Below are 18,790 nucleotides of genomic sequence, written 5' to 3'. Positions count from 1 at the left end.
GCAGCCACAGAGGGAGACACCACAGAGCCCCACAAGGGACTTCAGGGTTTGAGCCTTTGGGGACATGCGGCTGCCTATTTTTACCCACTGCAAGCCCCCTGCAGCGGTGTCCCTGGTGATGGCGGGTGCAGCTATCTTTCTTTGGGGTGGGGGCCATTGCCAGGAGGTCGGGGCCAATGGCAAATTGAGCCGGCTCCAGAGACAAAACAGCCCTCCTCGGTGCTGCCTCCTGAACATAAAAGCTAGGAGGTCGTGGGAACCACCTGCTCAGCACGGCCCAGAGAGCCCTGCGCTCAGACGTGTTCCCGTGCATAGAGGCCTGGGGCAGGTTAATTAAAGTTAACTGAGTGAAAACATAATTACAGAGACTGCAGAGGGGAGAAACCCAAACCTGCAATTTAACAGTCAGCCCCAGAGCTTTGCTGAGAACAGTCTAGACCTTGGGAATTTTTGTCTGGGCTGGGGAGGGAAGGACTCCTCTGACTTCCTGCCTCGTGCTCCCCCAGGAGCATGAGTTCACAGAGGGACAGGAGCTGGGGCTTCCTCCCCCAATGCCTGGGTGCTTGGTCAGGAATGGGTTCCTTGACCACAGTACAGTGCCCAAGGAGACTCCAGGCGGGGAAGAGTCCTTGTGCCAAGCAGTACATCTGGTCTGGGGATCTAACCACCTACCTGTGATCTCAGAAACTGCCCACCTCGTCTTAGCCTCCTTTAGAGCTGTCCTGTGTCAGGGCGGAGGAAGCTCCCGCAAGGCCTTTGGGTGGAGAGAGGATGGTGTCTCTGCCCAGACTAGTAGGAATGGGTGAAAGCAAGGGGACAGAGCGGAGCGGCCTTTCTCTAAAAGGGGGGGGGGTCTCAAATCCCTGCCCGTCCAGCATGACCTCCTGTGCAGATCCCTCTTCAGCACCTGTCCCACTCCACCCATGTCATACCCCACTGCAGGATCTTACCTCCTTCCTATGAGCAAATGGCCTTGGGCTGCCCCCATCTCGACCCACAGCCTGGCCCAGTTGGAGTCACTCGTTGGTATGTGGGGTGTTTGGCATTTCTGGCTCTGCCCTTCAGGAGGAACCGGGGTGAGGGGCAAGTCACCTGGGCATGCTCTGGGTCGGCGGTGACGGGTGCCCATTGGCAGGAACACAAGGGAAGTTGTCACCTGCCTCTGAGCCTGGGATCTGTCAAATGTGGGTCTGGCTGCCTCAGCTCCAGGCCCGAGGGCCTCAAGAACGGGAGTAGCTTGGTCTGGCCAGAGCTTCAGTTCCCTGTGACGCAGCTGACTAGCCAGTGGAGTCTCTATTCTGCTAGCCCACCCATCTGTCAGGGAGACACAGCCCTGGCTGGTGAGAGCAGCCACCAGGTGGGGGATTCTCTGTCCCTGACAGCCTCTGGGCCTGGGAGGCTCCTTCCCAAAGCATCTGGCTCTGGAGGGATACTTGTCCCCAACACCCTGCAGAGAGGAGCCAGGGCAGAGAGATCCAAGAGCTTCTCTGTCTACCAGGCCACTTGTAAGGGACAAGGACCCAAATTGCTGGGCCTGTACCTAGACACCCTATAGGGACCTATAAGGACACCAGTTCTTCTGGAAGCTCAGAGTGCCTGGACAGTGCAGGGGCTGATACTGGCTGTGGGTCTCTGGGGCCCCACCCTGGGCTCCCCCAGGCAGAGTCCAGAGAGTATCCCCTTTGGTTTTTCTGGGGGTGCAAATACAGGAGCCCCTGCTGGGAAGCTGGTGTCCCAGCCACAGGTGGTGACTAGACCTCCCTCAGCCTCCTTGGGCTTGGAGAAGTGGAAGGGACATGATTGAGTAAGTTCTAAAGGACGGAGGAGTCGGGGGTCATACTTGGTCGCAGGCAGTGACTGGGGCCTCAGCCCACACGAGTTGTCTTGTGTCTCAGTGATGGACCCTCTTTCTCCCCGTCTGCCGTAGACCGTGCCCTGATGGATGCATGGTGTGGACGATGAAGGAAGAACGCACCTCCCACACCCGAGAGGTGACCCCGGAGCAAGCCCCGGATGACAGCACGAGCCGGAACCATGCGGCTGGCCTGCATGTTCTCATCCATCCTGCTGTTCGGAGCCGCAGGCCTCCTCCTCTTCATCAGCCTGCAGGACCCCACGGAGCTCGCCCCTCAGCAGCTGCCAGGTGAGCCCCTGCGCTGGGCCCTGCTGCCCGCGCGCCCCAGCTTTCCTGTCTGAAGGGCAGGCCTCCATGGCTGCCCCGGTCCCTAGTTTGTGCCCAGAGCCCCGGCAGGCAGAGGAGGGGGCCTGACCTTCTCCTGGCGGGCATCAGCCTCTGGCCTCTAGTCTGTGGTCTCTGGCCTGTGCCCTCCTCTTAAAATGATAGCCAGGCTCTCATCCACTTGTTGCCTTTGGTGAAGTTGAGGCTTAAGGAGGATTCTGCCATCTCTGGGGGGCCTCCCCCATGTGGTCTGGGATATTAGAGGGTGAATGACTTCTCCTTAAGGTCATGCCCCTCCATGGGACTCTGCTTCTCTGCCAACCCTGGGACTCCTCAAATCCAGGCCCTTTGGCCTGGGCAGAGGGGGTCAAGCTACCTCCTGCCTTTGTGAGGCTGAGATTGTTCCTCCTGGCACCTGCCTGCTGCCTGCATCCCACGTGTCCCTCATGAGCCATGGAGGGGAGCGCCCTTCCTGACTTGCAGAGATCTGCTGAGGACAGGTGGAAGAGAAAGTGGAAGGGATGGTTCTGGAGCCTCAGGCAGGCAGAATATGGAGAGGGGGAGCTCAGGCAAGGAGCCTCATGCTGAGACCCAGCCCCCACTCATCTCTCAGTGGTGGGCCTGGGACCTTTAGTGGGGAAGTCTGTGAAGATACCCGTGTGCTCCAGGACACGGACAATATGGAAGATGAGTAGAGGCTGTGGGCTTTGGCAGAGAAATTCCTGCACCAGTCTTCAGAAGAGCAGGGCCCTGCATAGGGCACCTGGCCCTCAGGGAGGGGGGCCCAGGTACTCGGGCCTACAGCCCCCTCCCCAGCTCTGCCCTCACCTCTGGCTGGCTCAGCCATCCTTTGCATAGACTGAAGGCCTGTAGGCATCAGATGGAAAGTCAGAAGGAGCACCAGGAGGCTAGAATGAGGCCTGGCAGCTGCCCCAGGCGGGGAGGCGGATGAGTTCACTCTTTCATCAAGAATCAGTAAGAGTCAGCCAGGGTGGTGGGACCCCAGGAGACAGCAGGTGAGTCACTGGGACTGACTCATGCCTGGGCCAGGCCCTCAGGGATAGTGGCTGTCAGAAGTGGGTCTAGGTTCTCCCCAGCTTCTGGAGAAGCAAGGATACTGCCTGCTTCTGAGCTGGCTCCTCTCTGGACTTTATAGCCCCATATGAGCTTTAGAGTCGCTGGTGGCCCTGTGGCAGCAGAACCTGGCCCTGTAGAGTAAGGCTGTCAGGCGGGCTGAGATCAGATCCCCTAGGCGTAGGGTTATCTGTGCTGAACAAGGGCCCTTAAACGTCGTTTGGGGTGAGTACTGTATCCTCAGGGTGACCCCTGGAACTGTGGTGCCCATGTTGGTGTGTGTTGTGTGGTTGCGGAGCACGCATGGGCAGCGGGTCCTTGTGTTCAGGGTCTGCGTTCTGTGGGATGAGCCTAGGAGAGAAGGCCCGAGTCTGTGAATGGCGTCTGTGTGGGCAGGGGTCATGCACTCAGCTGTGGTACACTGTAGGGAGATGCTATATCCCTGGGTAAAGCTGGAGCCTGGTGGCCCGGACCCGCACCCCGCCATGCCAATCACGGCAAAGCAGAGCGCTTGCGCTTTGTCACTTTCGGCCCCATACCAGCCGGCTGCCCCTGCGCATGCGCCCCCGGCCAGCTGTGCCTGCGCATGCGCCTATGGATCTTCTCCATTACCCGTGGGGCCAGACCCTGGAGGACCTCTGGGATTTCCAGGGTGGAGTGGCGAGCTGGGGAAGGAGCTCTGAGCCTCCGCAGGGCATGGGGAGTGCCACGAAGCTTCGGGCGCGTATTTCTCCTTGCAGTGGGGCAGCGTGGCTGACTGGTGCAAGGAGCACACCTGGGGCTTGAGCCAGGTGGGTGTAATGGTGTAAATGGAGCCGGACCACCTGCGCCACGTGGCCGGGGATGGGCAACCTTGACGGTCTACGTAAATCACATCAAACACAGTCATAAAACTTTAAGTAATGCTTATGTTACTTTCCCTGAGCAAAGTGTTCCTGACACAGGCTGTTTGTGTTGATTTGTTACTATTCATTTATTCTTTCCCTGTACTTCTCACAGCAGCCTAATTGTGATTCGGTACCAAGAAAGCAATATCAAAGTAATTTTCCACAACATTAGTTACAATTTTCTTCTGATCTTTCAAGTGAAACAATCCCATCCTGTTGGCTTCTCTGAGCATATAAACCTTGATTACATTTATCTGTTGGAAACCAGTGCTTACAAAGTGTATGTATCCAGTTGCATGCGTGGGTGGCCCCAGGGGCCTGGACAAGCCTTCTCCCTGTGGATTTCTGCTGGTGGGAGGTACAAAGTCAGGAGGCTGCCCTGTCATCCAGATTGGGGAAGGCCATCAGGGATGCCGCCTGGAGAGGGAAATTCCGCACGGGCTACTCGGGCTTTTATAGCATCAGCAACTTCCCTGGGAACTCGAGGTCTGGGAGCCACCCTTGGTGGCGTTAACCAGGCTGGGCAGGGAAGGGTGGGCAGGTGAAGATCCAGAAACAAGCCCGAGAGTGGGAGAAGGAGCTTTCCCTTGCTTGTGCTGCTCAGTTTTCTCTCGGGCAGTCATTAGGTGTTAATAGCATGTGAACTTCTCAGGGACCAGTTAGCAAACCTCACCTGACTCATGCATCAGATGCAATCTTACGGGCTTGCCAACTTTTGTAAATTAAGCCATTTTAAAAAAAAAGTTTGCTCTATTTTAAATCAGTCAAACCTTCTGGAATGTGAATAGCTGCTGGTTAACTTGTCTCTCACCTAAAATGAGATTTAGGTATGTCGTCTGTAACAGAGAATTCAGGTATCCAATTATTTTCCAGTCTCCAATATTGCCAGGCCTTGAGGCCTCAGGAAACTCACTTCTTGACCCAGGAGACTAGGCTTGCTCCTTCCTTATGTACAAGATGCAGAGAACAGGCCAGAACCAGGAGTAACACATCCTGGCTTGCTAGCCCTGGGGATATAGAAGACAGATTCCAGACGTGTGGCTGGGCAGACTGAAATTTTACGAGTGGCCTTTCTTTATGAACTTTTTATTATGGAGGGTTTGGAACACACACCAAGTAGATGAGACGAGCTCCGGGCTCCAGGTACCAGCGGGCTCTGTCATGGGGCTGCCCACGTTCACAGCCACTGGCACCTTCCTCCTCCTGACTTTTAAAGCATATACCAGATAGCATGTCAGTTCAGCCATAAATACTACAATGTATTGCTTTGTTTAAGAGATAAGAATTCTTGAAAAAAAAAAGATAAGAATTCTTTTTTTTAAACATCCAACGATTCTTTAATATCGCCCAATATCCAGTGCTCAAATTTCTAGTTGCATAACAAATATTATCAGTACCCTTATTTCCACTTCGTTTTATCCAGAATCCAGATTAAGCTTACACATTGCAGTTGGTGGTCGAGTCCTCTATCTCTTTCAATGTATAGGATTCTCTCCTCACCTTTGTTTTTCTCTTGCTCTTTTATTAAGGAGACTTGGTCCCAGGTCCTGCCGAGTTTATCCCCGTTGGGGTTTTTGCCGATCGTATGTGTTTGGTGTATTTTTTTTTAAGATTTTATTTATTTATTTGACAGTCAGAGATCAGAAGCAGGCAGAGAGGCAGGCAGAGAGATTGGAGGAAGCAGGCTCCCCGCTGAGCAGGGAGCCTGATGCGGGGCTTGATCCCAGGACCCTGAGATCATGACCTGAGCCGAAGGCAGAGGCTTTAACCCCCTGAGCCACCCAGGCGCCCTGTTTGGTGTATTTTAACATTGTTTTGTGCTCTTTGTACTTCCTGTAAGTTAAGCAAATCTAGCAGCTTGATCAGATACAGGTTTGGGAGATTTTCTTTTCTTTTTTTGGAGATTTTACTTATTAGAGAGAAAACGTGCCTGCAGGCATGCATGAGTGGAGTGGAGGGGAAGGCAGAGAGAGATGGAGAAGCAGACTCCCCACTGAGCAGGGAGCCCGATGTGGGGCTCTATCCAAGGACCCCAGGCTCATGACCCAAGCCAAAGGCAGACACTTAACCAACTGAGCCACCCAGGTGCTCCTATTTTCTTTTTGGGGGATGCACGTGTGATTCTATGTTCTTCCATGAGGAGGTGCACATCTGCCTGGCTCTCTCTTGTGACGCCTGTTAGCCACTGCTGAAGCCCCTGGATCCATCCGTTCATTCAGGGCTGCAACTGCACAATGTGGTGTTGAGAGTTTATCATTCTTCCTTCATTCTTTTTTTTTTTTTTTTTTAAAGAATTTATTTATTTATTTGACAGCGAGAGAAAGTGAGAGAGGGAACACAAGCAGGGGGAGCAGCAGGCAGAGGGAGAAACAGACTCCCCACTGAGCAGAGAGCCCAATGCTGATGCAGGGCTTGATCCCAGGACTCTGGGATCATGACCTGAGCCCAATGCAGGTGGTTAACTTCGAGCCACCCAGGTGCCCCTCCTCCTTCATTCTTTTAAGTGGGATGGATTTTGTTTTAATGGGGCAAGGTGAGTCGTTGTTAGTGACCCATGCAGCCAAAGTGATGGTGGATTGATTGGTTTATTCATTGGCAAATAAAAAGCCATGATCTTATGATACAGAGTCTGTTGCTAACGCACTATAAATAGGTCTTTTTTCTTTCCTTCTTTCCTTTTTTTTTTTTTCCTAGAGTGAGTTTTCTTAAAGCGGGGACACCCCATGTTTCAGAGATGTAAGCTCTTGGCTTTCCTGAAGCCGTGGAATTGCAAACGGTGGAGCTGGGTTTGGGGATGATGCTGGGGTGTCGAGGACAGAGGCAACCACAGTGACAGCAGCGGTTCAGGGGCCCCTAGTGCAGACAAAGGGACTGGACAGCCCCCGGTGACCTCGTCAGCAACAGTCTGCCCAGGACATTCCTTCCACAGCACAATGGCATTCAAGGCTGAGGGTAATAATCTGCTTTTTACCATGTGCCAGACCCTAGGCCAAGCACTTTGTATGTTTTAATACATATAATTCTTGTTTGTGTTTTTGTTTTGTTTTGTTTTTTTAAAGATTTATTTATTTATTTGAGAGCCGGAGAGAGAGAGAGAAAGAAGCAGACTCCTTACTGAGCATGAAGCCCTATATGGGCCTCGATCTCACAACCCTGAGATCGTGACCTGAGCCAAAATCAAGACTCAGACACTTAACCAGCTGCACCACTGAGGTGCCCCAGTACATACAATTCTGCGAACAACTGATTATTCCTGTTTACAAAGTGCTGGACAGCCGCCCGGTGGGCACACAGCAGCACTGTTCTTAATGTGTTATTCGCTGCATGCTGGGCACTGTACCCGGCACTTTACAGGTATTTAGTACTCACTGAATGCCTTTAAACCCATGAGTTAAGCACTCTTACGCCACCTGACAGATGAGACTATTGAGATCAGAGAGGTTAAGAGCCATGCCCGAGACCACACAGTGTTGGGTTTCGGAGCTGGGATTTGTCCTTGGGCAGCAGGCTGTCCACATGCACCTGCTTCCCTCCTAACAACGGTGATGCTCCATGTTGCCTCCCCGGACCTCAGAGCAGGGCCCGGGCAGAGAGAGCCTGGATCAAGATTTGGAGGTGTGTTGCAGTTTGGAGTGGGAGGAACGCCCAGTGGATCAGGGGCCGCAGTGTGACCTGGGGGTCTAGACTCCTGCTGCAGACACAGCCAGTCCTGGGGCCCACAAGCCCTCCCTTGGAGCCTCTCAGAGGAGCGAGACTTCACTACAGGGCGAGGGGAGCTCCTGAGGTGGGGGTGGCTGTTAGAAGGCTCACATCTGGAGCTGTGATCAGGAGCACAGGAGGTGACAAGAGCACAAGGAACCCAGTGGGGAGGTTAGAGCAATGCAGGAGAGAAGGCAGGACCTGGGGAGGTTGAGCCCGGAGAGCGTGGATTCAGGGGATCAGGGCAGAGTCAGCAACACAGAGTGGGACGGTGATGAGGGTGAGTAGGGCTGCTGGCTCTGACAGATTGGGACGGGTCTACCACTCACTGAGGCAGACACGCCAGATGGGGAGCGATTTGGGGGAGGGGGCTGGAGACCATGTGTTCTATTTTAGGCAGGTGGCATCTGAGTTGCTGGGCAGAGCTGCTCTGTCAGTCCTCCACCCTGAACTCCAGACTCACAGACTCACAGACTCACAGGAACAAGCAGGAGACACAGAAAGCCCCTTCCCCTCCCCCTCCGGCCTCTCTGCTCTCAGGCCTCACATTCACTTCTTCCATGTCCTATGCCTGAGGTCAAAGTCGTTTGTAGCTGGAGGAGCCCGGAGGGCTGCCTGGAGAAGGGGAGCTGTGGGTGGCATGTTTGTCTTCTGTAGCGCCCAAGAGGCCACCGGGTATAGACCTACCATGGAAGCAGTGAAGTAGGTTTGGGTGAGACCCGCTTGGAGCTTGGGGTCTCTCTGCAGTGTGCTTGCCCTAGTCTCTCCCAGCTGCAAATCTGCAGAGCCAGAATTCCACTGCCCAGGGGCCGAGAACTGCTGTTGAGGGCTCCTGCTTCGGTCCCCTGGAGGCAGGGATGTGCTGGCCGGAGAAAGTGTGGCCCTCACTCCTGGTCCCATGGTTACCGGGGACACATAGCCCTGCCTGAGCCAGTACTGAGCCCACACTTGGCTCGTGTGTCTTGTTTCTTCAGCAACTCTTGGCCCAAGGATGTCCCCTTGGAGCCCTAAGGGCACGGCCAGGCCAGAGTGGGCCGGGTGGGCCGAGGCAGCAGGCATGACTGCCAAGCAGCGATTCATAGCTCACTTATGTGAAGTTGATGGCGTGAGCAGAAGCGTGGTGGCCGACCCTCCTCTTCCCCCTGCTGGCCCCAGGGCAGGGACAGCCAACCGGCACCGGGGCATGCGTGCTCACACTCTTTCTGGGCCAGGGGAACCAGACTCCCCGCTCCCCCAGCCCCCATTTCTGTGGAGCCATCTGCTTTCCCCGGGCAGGTGGGTTTTATTGGAGTTCTCCTGAGTCTTTCCCGAGACCAGTTCCCACCAGCATTGCAGAGCGCCATATATATTTTCTACAAACCTTGCGAGGCTGACACATCCTTGTTGTGACTGTGAATATCAGAAGTGACATGTAATTGCAGTGATCCATCCTGTTAAGTAGCTGGCAATATATCATTGCGGAATCAGCAGGGCTGGGACTCCCAGAACCCGGTGTTTCTGAACAACACACCTGCAAGCGTGTTCAGACTGTCTCGCCAAACAGTGCTGAGGGCTCGTGAGGGCCGCCTCACTCTCCCGCACCTTGCTTTTCTGTGACCACAGCAAAGGAAAAAGCACCTGCTGAGTTTCCTCCTAGTCTTTGGAGAGCACTTTCCTCATCACAGAAGGCACCGGGCTCAAAGTCGGGGCCATGGGGCAGGATCCTCGTAATGGTTTCCTTACAAGTGTGGCCCTTGGGGGCTTCTTGGCACCCCCCCCCTTCATCCTTGTAAACTCCAGAGCGGCTCTGAGGGGTTCCTTCTGGGGCCACAGGGTGGTAGTGAGCTGCGGCCTCCCAGTCATCACTGTGCCGGCAGAAAGAAGGAAACCCGTGGGCCCAGCCATTGCAAGATTAGAAACCCACGTGGCCAGAAGAAGCCCAGGGCTGTGATGGCCAAGCCCTCCTTGACGGGGTGGGCGCGTGGAGGCAGAGTCTGCGTATTTCAGGGGGGCACCACTCACACCGCGTTCTGTGCTCATTCTGGAGTAGTGCTGACTTAGACTCTGGGGTGAAGGCTGCCCCCTGGAAGTGTTGAGGGCAGTAGGGATGAAGACAGATCCCCCACATGGTAGTTAGGCAAAAGGTGCCGGAAAGGGCAGGGCAGTGTCCGAACACATAGCCCTCAAGTGTGGGCACCTGGAGCCCACTGGTTTGGTGGACTCTGGGGTGCTGGCTGGAGTCTTCTTTTGGGGGGGTGGGGTTCCTGAAGGACCCTCCTTCTGCCCTCCCTGGGAGGCTCTATGGGCCCTGTCTCTACAGCAGGAGTTTCCCTGTCCCCACCCTCTCTCACTGCAACAGGGCCATTCTCAGTGGCACACCTGGCCCGCAGTTCGCCAGCATCTGTTTCTCTGATTCAAGCCTCAAACACTCCCCTCACCCCTGCAGAAGACACCCCAGGGGTCTCCAGCCAGAATCTCACTTTCCTATGGTGCGTTAAAATAGGCTAAATGAAAAATAATGAACATGGAGGAACTAATAACAGGAATCACCTAATGAAATTAAGAAACAGACATCATATCACTGTAATCTGGAAATTGATATTAATAGAAAACGGTCCCAGAATTGTTAAGCTAAAGGTTCCTAGGGGTAGGGGAGATTAAAAAAGGAGAGCAGAACGGAACATCGGGGCACCGGTTCCATTCCAGTACGAGCAAGACTTTGGTTTTAAAGGAACTAAAGGGAAATGTTAAGAATAGGAGACGGGGTCACTGCGTGGGTCTAACCGGGTCCCGGATGAACGTGGCTTAGAAAGCCACAGTCCCCCACACGTGTTTGTTAATTTTTTAATGAGACCGTGTAATTAAGCTTCCATGTGCGTGAAACGTCGTGAGAGTCCCATTCCTTGGCGCTTGGCACCGACCCTGGCACCTTCCCTTTTTTCTCCACCCTGGGAGTCCAACACGATTGTCCTCAGCTGGGACTCAAAGAGGCTAAGTGGATGGCCCAAAGTCCCACAGCCAGAGTGGCCCCAGCCAGGATTTGAACCCGGATGGGCCTGACCGCAAAGCCCCTCCTCGGCTCACCCTGCCCTCCTTGCCTGTTGCTACTGGTTGATGTCACAGTCTACTTTTCTTGTCCATTCTGATGTTTTTCTGCCATTTCCTCAAAGTGCATTTCTTGCCAACACCCAGCAGCAGCCGGACACTCTGACTCCAGCCCCAAGGCTTTTCTGGTGGCTTAGCTAATAAGGCCCACACAAAGCCTCCTTCTGAAATTACAGTCGTGCTGGAAAACTGGGTCTCCTATTGTGTCTGGGCCTGAGCCGGGGCTAAGTGGGGCCGTTGGTTCCGATGCCCGTGCTGGCTCACAGAAACCCTGGTTTCAGGTTGTGTGGCCACAGGGACCTACTGTTCCCCTGAGCCTCTCACTTGGGAGGTGAATCGGGCTCTGTTCACTTGTGATGTGAGTCATGGCTTGGCGGGCCCAGAGCGGGGCTCAGGTGTGGTGTGACCCCTACCCCACTCTGCCCGTCCTGGAATGAACTGAAGGGAGACCAGGGTTGGGGGCGCGGCTCAAGATCTGTGTGTGAGATGCCCCAGAATCACATCCGGTCTGGTATGCTGTGACTGCCCCTGGGCCATCATTGAGCCCCAGGAGCACTTAGGCTCAGGGGTTACTCCCAGGACTGAGCTTCCTCTCCCTCCATGTGGGCCCCACGCCCCCCAACCCCTGACCCCCTTCACCAACCAGGCATCTTTAGTTGGGGGGGGGGGTCATTGACATCAGAGTCAAGGCCTCCACTCAACTCAGGAGATCTGCCAGCAGGAGCGGAAGGGCAGAGAGAGCTCTGGTCCCAAAGTGGCATGGGGCTCTGAAGGGCAGCCCCTCTGCCTGGCTTGCCTTCCCCTCAGCCACATCTGTGCTGCGGCGGGAGAGGAGCTCAGCGCACACCATGAATCAGAATGCCATGTTCATTGCCAGTGTGGGGAAGAGTCCAGTGGGCTCCTACTGTGTGCTTATGGAAGGCCCTCTAACCTTTCTGAAAGCCTAAGTAGCTAATGTGGGCAGCAGAGAAATGGTTCTGTGCCAGAAGGGTCCGAGGACGGGCCTGTTGCTATGGTTGCTGTCCTTCTCCATGGCCACTGGGTGGTTCTTGGTTTTTTAAACCTTGAAAAGGTCATGGTGGTAGTTATGACAACAGCAGCCCTGGAAAGTTGGTTCTGAAGACCGATGCAGGCCTGCAGCGTGGTGAGCCCATCAGGGGCGCCCTGGGGGTGGGCTGAGGCCCGCATGCCTTGGGTCAGCCCTCGATGGGGCTCTCACTGCACCCCACCTGCTAGCCTCTCCTGTTTATGGTGACCCTTTCTTGTGGCTTAAGGGTCAGTGTGTGTCTTCTCTCTCCTGAAATAATTTGCAGGAAGTTAGGAGCTCAGGTAAATGCCATCTAGGCCAGAAGCTTCCCATTACCTATCTGTTGGTGTTCTCATTATAAAGCTTATCTGGGATGGGGGGGCTCTGCAGTTTTAACTTTCATGGGGAAACTCCGTGGACCGTTCTCTCATTGAAAATGTTTTCTTTATATGGGAAAAGTAGCCCAGCTACAATGGGTTCCATTGCCCACCCCACGTAGCTGCTGCTTGGGAGCCCCACACAGACATTGGCCCCTAATGGATGGGGTAAGAAGCCTTTGGGGGGTTCTTCCTATTCTCACAGCTTAGAGTCCAGACAGGAAGTTGAGGCTGCTTCTCACCCAGCCTTGAGGCCTGGCCGTGGCATGCCCAGCCCTCCTCAGAGGTTCCAGACACCACCTGTGGAGCAGTCTAGCCCCCGTTCAAGTTCCCCTTCCCCTCCCCTGAGCTTGGTTGTGCCCAAAGCAGGTCAAGGGTCCAGTCCCTGGCCAAGTGGTTCTCAGCCCAGATGGTTCCCGACCTAGGCTGGACTGAGGGGGATGGTTTGTGAACCTTTCTCCCCGATTTGGTTGTGTATCTAGATGTGTTTCCTCCTGGGAAGTTGAAGGCCACAGTCATTTGTGAATGCATTCGACCTTTGCCCTCAGGGTCTGGCCTGTCTCCGAAGGAGGGAAATGGGGAGGGACAGGGACAGGACGGACAGGGATGAGGTACGATGTCAGTGAAAAGTGTGTGGGGTCACCAGGTCCATCAGAAATTGCATCCAGGGCAGGGAGACCATAGAAGACTGGGTGGGGGAGGGAGGTGGGGAGCAGACAGGCCTGGGCCACTGCTCAGCTCCAGTCAAGAGTTCGGTGCCATGTGGGCCCAGAGTGCCCAGGCCCTCCCTTTGATTTATTTTTTTCCAAAGAAGCTAGGGATCTGTAACGTATTTCTGTGATTACTCCTGATTTTTAAGTGGCAGTCAAATTTTGGAAGTTGAGAAGACAGTTTTAGAGTTGGACTACACTTCACACGGGTACCTCCTACTGGTTGGATGGACAGGAAGGAGGGGGTCTGTCCCAGATCCCAAAGCTCCCTCAGGCTGAGAACTGTCCCCTCCTGCCTTCTCTGTGCAGCCCCCTTCCCCAGGACAGAGAGGTAGTGGGTCTGCCTGATGGGGAGGAGACTCATGAATTCTTCCCAGCCCTGGTAGGACTTGCCTCAAGCCAGACCCAAAGTGAGTCAAAGCAGAGCCTCTGGAGGTGCTGACAGACCAACAGTGGCCTCCTGGAGTCCCGAGGGGGCACTTGCCTGGTTCGGGAGGCCCGAAGCCCCACCAGAGAACTGTCATGGTTTCAGCATGGGGCCTGGGGGGAGGGGCAGAACGTGACTAGTCAGCGGAGGCCTGGGGGAGGCAAGGCAAAGTCAGGGTCTGGGGAGGCGCACACGAAAACCTTCCTTCATTCACACACATGATTACTCATATGCAAGTATTTGCACCACTAACAGCAGCAAGCTTTGGTGCTGTGAATAAAGGATCATTTCTGGACAAACCTTCCTACAAGGGTGGGCCCCTCACCAAAGGGCTGGGAGTGGACTGTGGGCTCCCTGTGGAGCAGGCTTGGGTGGAAATGGAGATCCTGCTTCCCATAGTGATGGCAAGGTTGGCTACACTGGCCTTCTTTCTTCCCTACCTGGGATACTGTCTGTGGTAGTCACATCTGTCTGGGGTCTTCTGGGTGAGGGACCAAGTGTGGCCCAGCAAGGGACACTGTGTACTCTTTCTTTCCTGCTGTCTCCTTGTCAGGGACAGTGCCACCAGGGCTGTGAGTGGGACCAGAGAGTTCTAGAGAATCCAGACAGCATCCGGGGAGCTGGCACCAGGGATTGTGGTCTGAGCAATGATGACAGTATGAGTGCTGAATGCCTGCTGTTTACCAGAACCTTCTCCCTGAAACCTCCTAGCACTAGGTCTCTTTTTTAACAGATGGGGAAATTGAGTACAGAGAGGCAGAGTCATTGGTCCAAGGTTACACAGTCGGCAAGTGGCAGTGCCTAAACGAGATTCCCAAAGACACAGGGTCTCATTAGTGATTCTGACCGCCACTCGGAGCTGAGACACCATGTTGGAGGGCCAGCCTGGGGGCCTGTGCCACACGGTCATGCTGGTGTTGGGACATGCTTCATTCCTGTGTGTTGCAGACACATTCTGGTCCGTGCATACATCTGCTGGTGCAGGGGTGGGACCTCTGTGAATGTGTGCACGTCTGGCTCCCGCCCACAGTGTGTGCCCAAGTGTGTTTGTGCACAATTCTGAGGTCCAAGCATGTGTGCTTGGGGCTCACTGCTCACGTGGGAAACACTTTCATGTGGGACAGTTTGGGGCAGGCTGCTTTGAGGGCACACTGATGCTCCCCCCTGCCCTAGGCAGATGGGGGATGTACACAGGCAGGGCTCCGGGCTGGGCAGACCAGTCACAGAGGAATGAGGCATGGCCATTCTAGCAGGAACTCGGCAAAACCAGTTATTGTAACCCTTTTGCCCGACGTGACCGGAGTAGACCAAATAATGAAATTACGTTCATAATATTTCAAGTCCAGTGATCGCTGCTCGAATTAGTGCCTTCCCAGAACCAAGCCAGAAAGAGCAGCACTAATTAAAGGATTTGTGGGCTTAAACCGAGTCTGTTCATCAGGCGTGTACAATATATGGGGCTGTCAAGAAGGGGCTAGGCCTTGCCTCTTCCCAGAGAGCATGAGCAAGCATTAGAAGCCCACGGGCCAGCGGGAGGGGGGTTCTTAATGGCTGCAAGCACTTTTCCACTATCACTCAATTATTTCAGAAATATTTACTGAGCCTGAGCCTGGCTGGGCACTGGGATTATGCAGGGAGCAGGACCACGAGGTCCCTGGGCAGACAGAACTCACCATGAGTAGAGTGATGGGGAGCTCCTGGTGTCCACCCCGATTCCTTTCCAAGCTGGCCCTTCTGCAGTGTCCCAGGAGTGCTGGGATGTCTGATCCTCGTTCCACATCAGGGCCTGTAAATTAAAGGACTGAGCTAGGATTCCTGCTGGTGGGAGAAAGAACAGGAAAGGCATTGGTGTGGCTCCACGCCCCCCCCCCCACCTCACTCAATCCATTCTGTGTCCTAAAGAGAGGGCCAGAGAGCCAACAGCAGAATCACACCCAGGGCCAGAACACCCCTCCATCCGGCCAGTTTTTGTTTGGATTTCTTCCATTTGCTTCACTGAGAGGGGAGCAAATGCATGAAGCCCTCCCCGGGGAGCAGAAAATACCAGAATCCCGTGAAAGCGAATACCGACCGTGTGGTCAGCCTCGGCAGTGTGCCCACCTGCCCTGGAAAAAACAGGACCTAAAACTTCTTTAAAAGGAAAGAGAAATCCCAGGAGGCAGAAAATGAGAGGGATTCAGGAGAAGCCGTGAGCTCCAAGGGATGCCTATCATGGCGCCTGGAGCCAGGGCTTTAAAAAAAAAAAAAAAAAAATCAGCTTTATTCACATATAATTCATGTGCCCTAACACTCAGTCTGTTCAAGTGTACACTTCAGCAATTTTTAATAAATTTACAGAGTGTGCAACTATCCCCACAATCCAGTTTTAGGGTCTTTCCATTGCCCCCATCTCCCAAATCTCTTTTGCCCATTTACGGTCAGCCACCTCCCCGCCTCCCCCGCCGTTTCCCCCGCTGCAACCACAGATCTGCTTTCTGTCTTTCTAGATTTGCCTTTTCTGAACTTTTTACATAAATGTAATCCTCCAAGACATAGTCTTTTGCATCTGCCTTCTTTCACTGAGCGTCACGTTTTCGGGATTCACCCATGTTGCGGCATCTATCAGGAGTGCGATCCTATTTACCTCTGACTAATGTTTCCAAGTCACACAGCACCGTGGTTTAGCTGTTCAGCAGTGGCTGGGCATTTGGATTGTTTATACTTTTTTTTGGCGATTATGAATAAGGCTGCTATGAAACTCCCGTGTCTCTCTGTGAGCATGTCTTCATTTCTCGGGTGGATGGATAGGAGTTGAATTGCGAGGCTGTATCGTAAATTGGTGTTGAATTTTTGAAGAAACTGCCAGCCTGTTTCCAAAATGGTGCCATGGCCATTCCCGCCAGCCATGCACGAGGGCTCCAATTACTTCACATCCTCATCAACACCGGGTATGATCTGTCTTTTTAATTATAGCCATTCTAGTGGGTGTGAAGTGATACCTCATTGTGGCTTTAATTTGCACTCACTGAAGACTAATGATATGGAGCATATTTTCATGTGCTTATTAGCCATTCAAATATCGTCTTTAGAGAAATGTCTATTCAAATCTTTGCCCATCTTTTAAATTGAGTTATTTGTTTTTTTGCTAAGTTGTTGTTCTTTATTTTGTAGCTCCAAGGACTTACTAAATTTGCAAGGGATTTCTCCTATCTGTGGTTTGCCTTTTTGTTTTCTTGATGGTGTCTTTTGAAGTGCAAAAGTTTTTAAATTGGGAGAGGTTCATTCCATCAATTTGTTTTCTTTTGGGGATTATGCTGTTGGTGTTGTGTCTAAGAAATCTTTGCTTAACCCCAAGGTCATAAAGACTTTCTTCTGTGATTTCCTTTAAAAGTTTATAGTTTTAGCTCTTACATCTATGTCTGTGATTCGTTTTAAGTTAATTTTCATGTTTTATGTGAGATGATGTTCTAAGTTCATCTTTTAGCTGTGGCGTATGGTTTGTCCAATTGTCCCAGCACCACTTACTGAAGACCATCTTTTCACCATTGTACTACCTTGGTGCTTTGGCCAAAAATAAATTGCCCAAATGTAAGGGTTTGTCTCTAGGGTCTCAATTCTATTCAGTAGAGCCTTATGTCCACCCTGTGCCAATAGTACAATGTCTCGATTGCTATAACTTGATAAGTTTTGAAATCAGGAACTATAAGTCTTCTTGCTTTCTACTTCTTTTTCAGGATCATTTTGGTTATCCTGGGTCTTTGCAAAGTTTGCATAAATTTTACAATTCATTCATCTCCACCAACAAAAAGCCTAGAGGGATTTTGATGGCTGTTGCATTGAATCCAACTATCAAGAATATTGAGTCTTCCAATCCATGAACATGGAATGCCTCTGTATTTATTTAGGTTTCCTTAGTTCCGATTAGCAATATTTTGTAGTTTTTGGTAGACAGGTCTCATCCTTCTTTTTTAAAAATTTATTCCTAAGTTATTTTATTCTTTTCATCACCATAGTGAGTGGAATTGTTTTCTTAATTACATTTCTAATATGTTAGATATTATTGCTAATATATAGAAATGTTCATTGCTAATATATAGAAATAGATTAGATTTCACTATATTAATCTTATACCCTGCAACATATTAATTCTAGTAGTTTTAATTGTGTGTGAATTCCCCAGGATTCTTAAGACACAGGGTCACGTTGTCTGCAAATTTTACTTCATCTTCCCATCTGGGTGCCTTTTTTTTCTTGCCTATTTGCACTGGCTATGACCTCTAGTACAATAAGAAACAGGAGTGGTAAGAGTGGACTTGCTTGCCTTGTTTCCAATCTTGGGAGAAAAGCTTGCAGTTTTTCACCATTAAGTATAATGGGAGCTGTAGGATTTTTTTTTTTTTTTTTTTTTTTGGTCAGAGAGAGTGAGCACAGGCAGACAGAGAGGCAGGCAGAGGCAGAGGGAGAAGCAGGCTTCCTGCTGAGCAAGGAGTCCGATGTGGGACTCGATCCCAGAACGCTGGGATCATGACCTGAGCCAAAGGCAGCCGCTTAAACAACTGAGCCACCCAGGCGTCCTGAGCTGTAGGATTTTTGTGGGCCTTTGCCACTTGGAGAAAGTCTTTTTCTACTGCCAGTTTGTTGGGGGGAAAAAAAAATGTTTTTACCATGAATGTCAAGTTTTGTCAAATGCTTGTTCTATATCTGTTGAGACGGTTATGTGGTTTTATCCTTTATTCTGTAAATATGATGTATTACAGTGATACATCAACCTCGTGTTCTTGAGATAAATCCCACAGGCTCATGGTGTATAATCCGTTTTATATGTTGCCAGATTCAGTTTACTAGGGTTGTGTTGTGGGGTGTTTGAGAAATAGTTGTAGTTTTCTTGCAATGGCTTTGTCTGGCTTTGGTATCAGATTAATGTAGGTCTCAGCATGAGTTAGGAAGTATTTCCTCCCCTTCTTCTGTTTTTCTGGAAGAGTTTGTGAAGGATTGGCATTCTTTCTTCTTTAAATGTTGGGTAGAATTTGCCATTGAAGCCATCTGGAACTAGACTTTTCTTTGTGGGAAGATTTTTAAACCACTAATTCAGTTCCTTTACTATAGGTCTATTCAGATTTTCTGCTTTTAAAGTCGGCTTCGTAATTTATGTCTTTTTAAGGCTTTACTCATTTCTTTTTTTTTTTTCCTAAAGATTTTATTTATTTGACAGACAGAGATCACAAGTAGGCAGAGAGAGAGAGGAGGAAGCAGGCTCTCTGCTGAACAGAGAGCCCGATGAGGGGCTCTATCCCAAGATCCTGGGATCATGACCTGAGCCTAAGGCAGAGGCTTTAGCCCACTGAGC

The 18,790-nt window shown here is 51.9% G+C and overlaps 1 protein-coding gene across 2 annotated transcripts in view; it reads left to right on the top strand.

Annotated features, from left to right (window-relative positions):
* The window catches only part of CHST8 (carbohydrate sulfotransferase 8), a 123,914-nt gene that overhangs the window by 58,810 nt on the left and 46,314 nt on the right, over positions 1 to 18,790 (top strand). For both annotated transcript variants that reach the window (XM_004765200.3, XM_004765201.3), the window contains exon 2: positions 1,928 to 2,143. In XM_004765200.3, coding sequence (XP_004765257.2) covers positions 2,014 to 2,143 — 130 coding nt within the window. In that variant the 5' untranslated portion in view covers positions 1,928 to 2,013. The remainder of the gene's footprint in view (positions 1 to 1,927; positions 2,144 to 18,790) is intronic.

The sequence above is a fragment of the Mustela putorius genome, unplaced genomic scaffold (assembly GCF_011764305.1).
Source record: "Mustela putorius furo isolate JIRA1106 unplaced genomic scaffold, ASM1176430v1.1 tig00000174_pilon_pilon_pilon, whole genome shotgun sequence".
NCBI classification, from domain to species: Eukaryota; Metazoa; Chordata; class Mammalia; order Carnivora; family Mustelidae; genus Mustela; species Mustela putorius.
The sequence above is the reverse complement of the archived record's forward strand: the minus strand, read 5'-3'. Positions and strand labels throughout refer to the sequence as shown.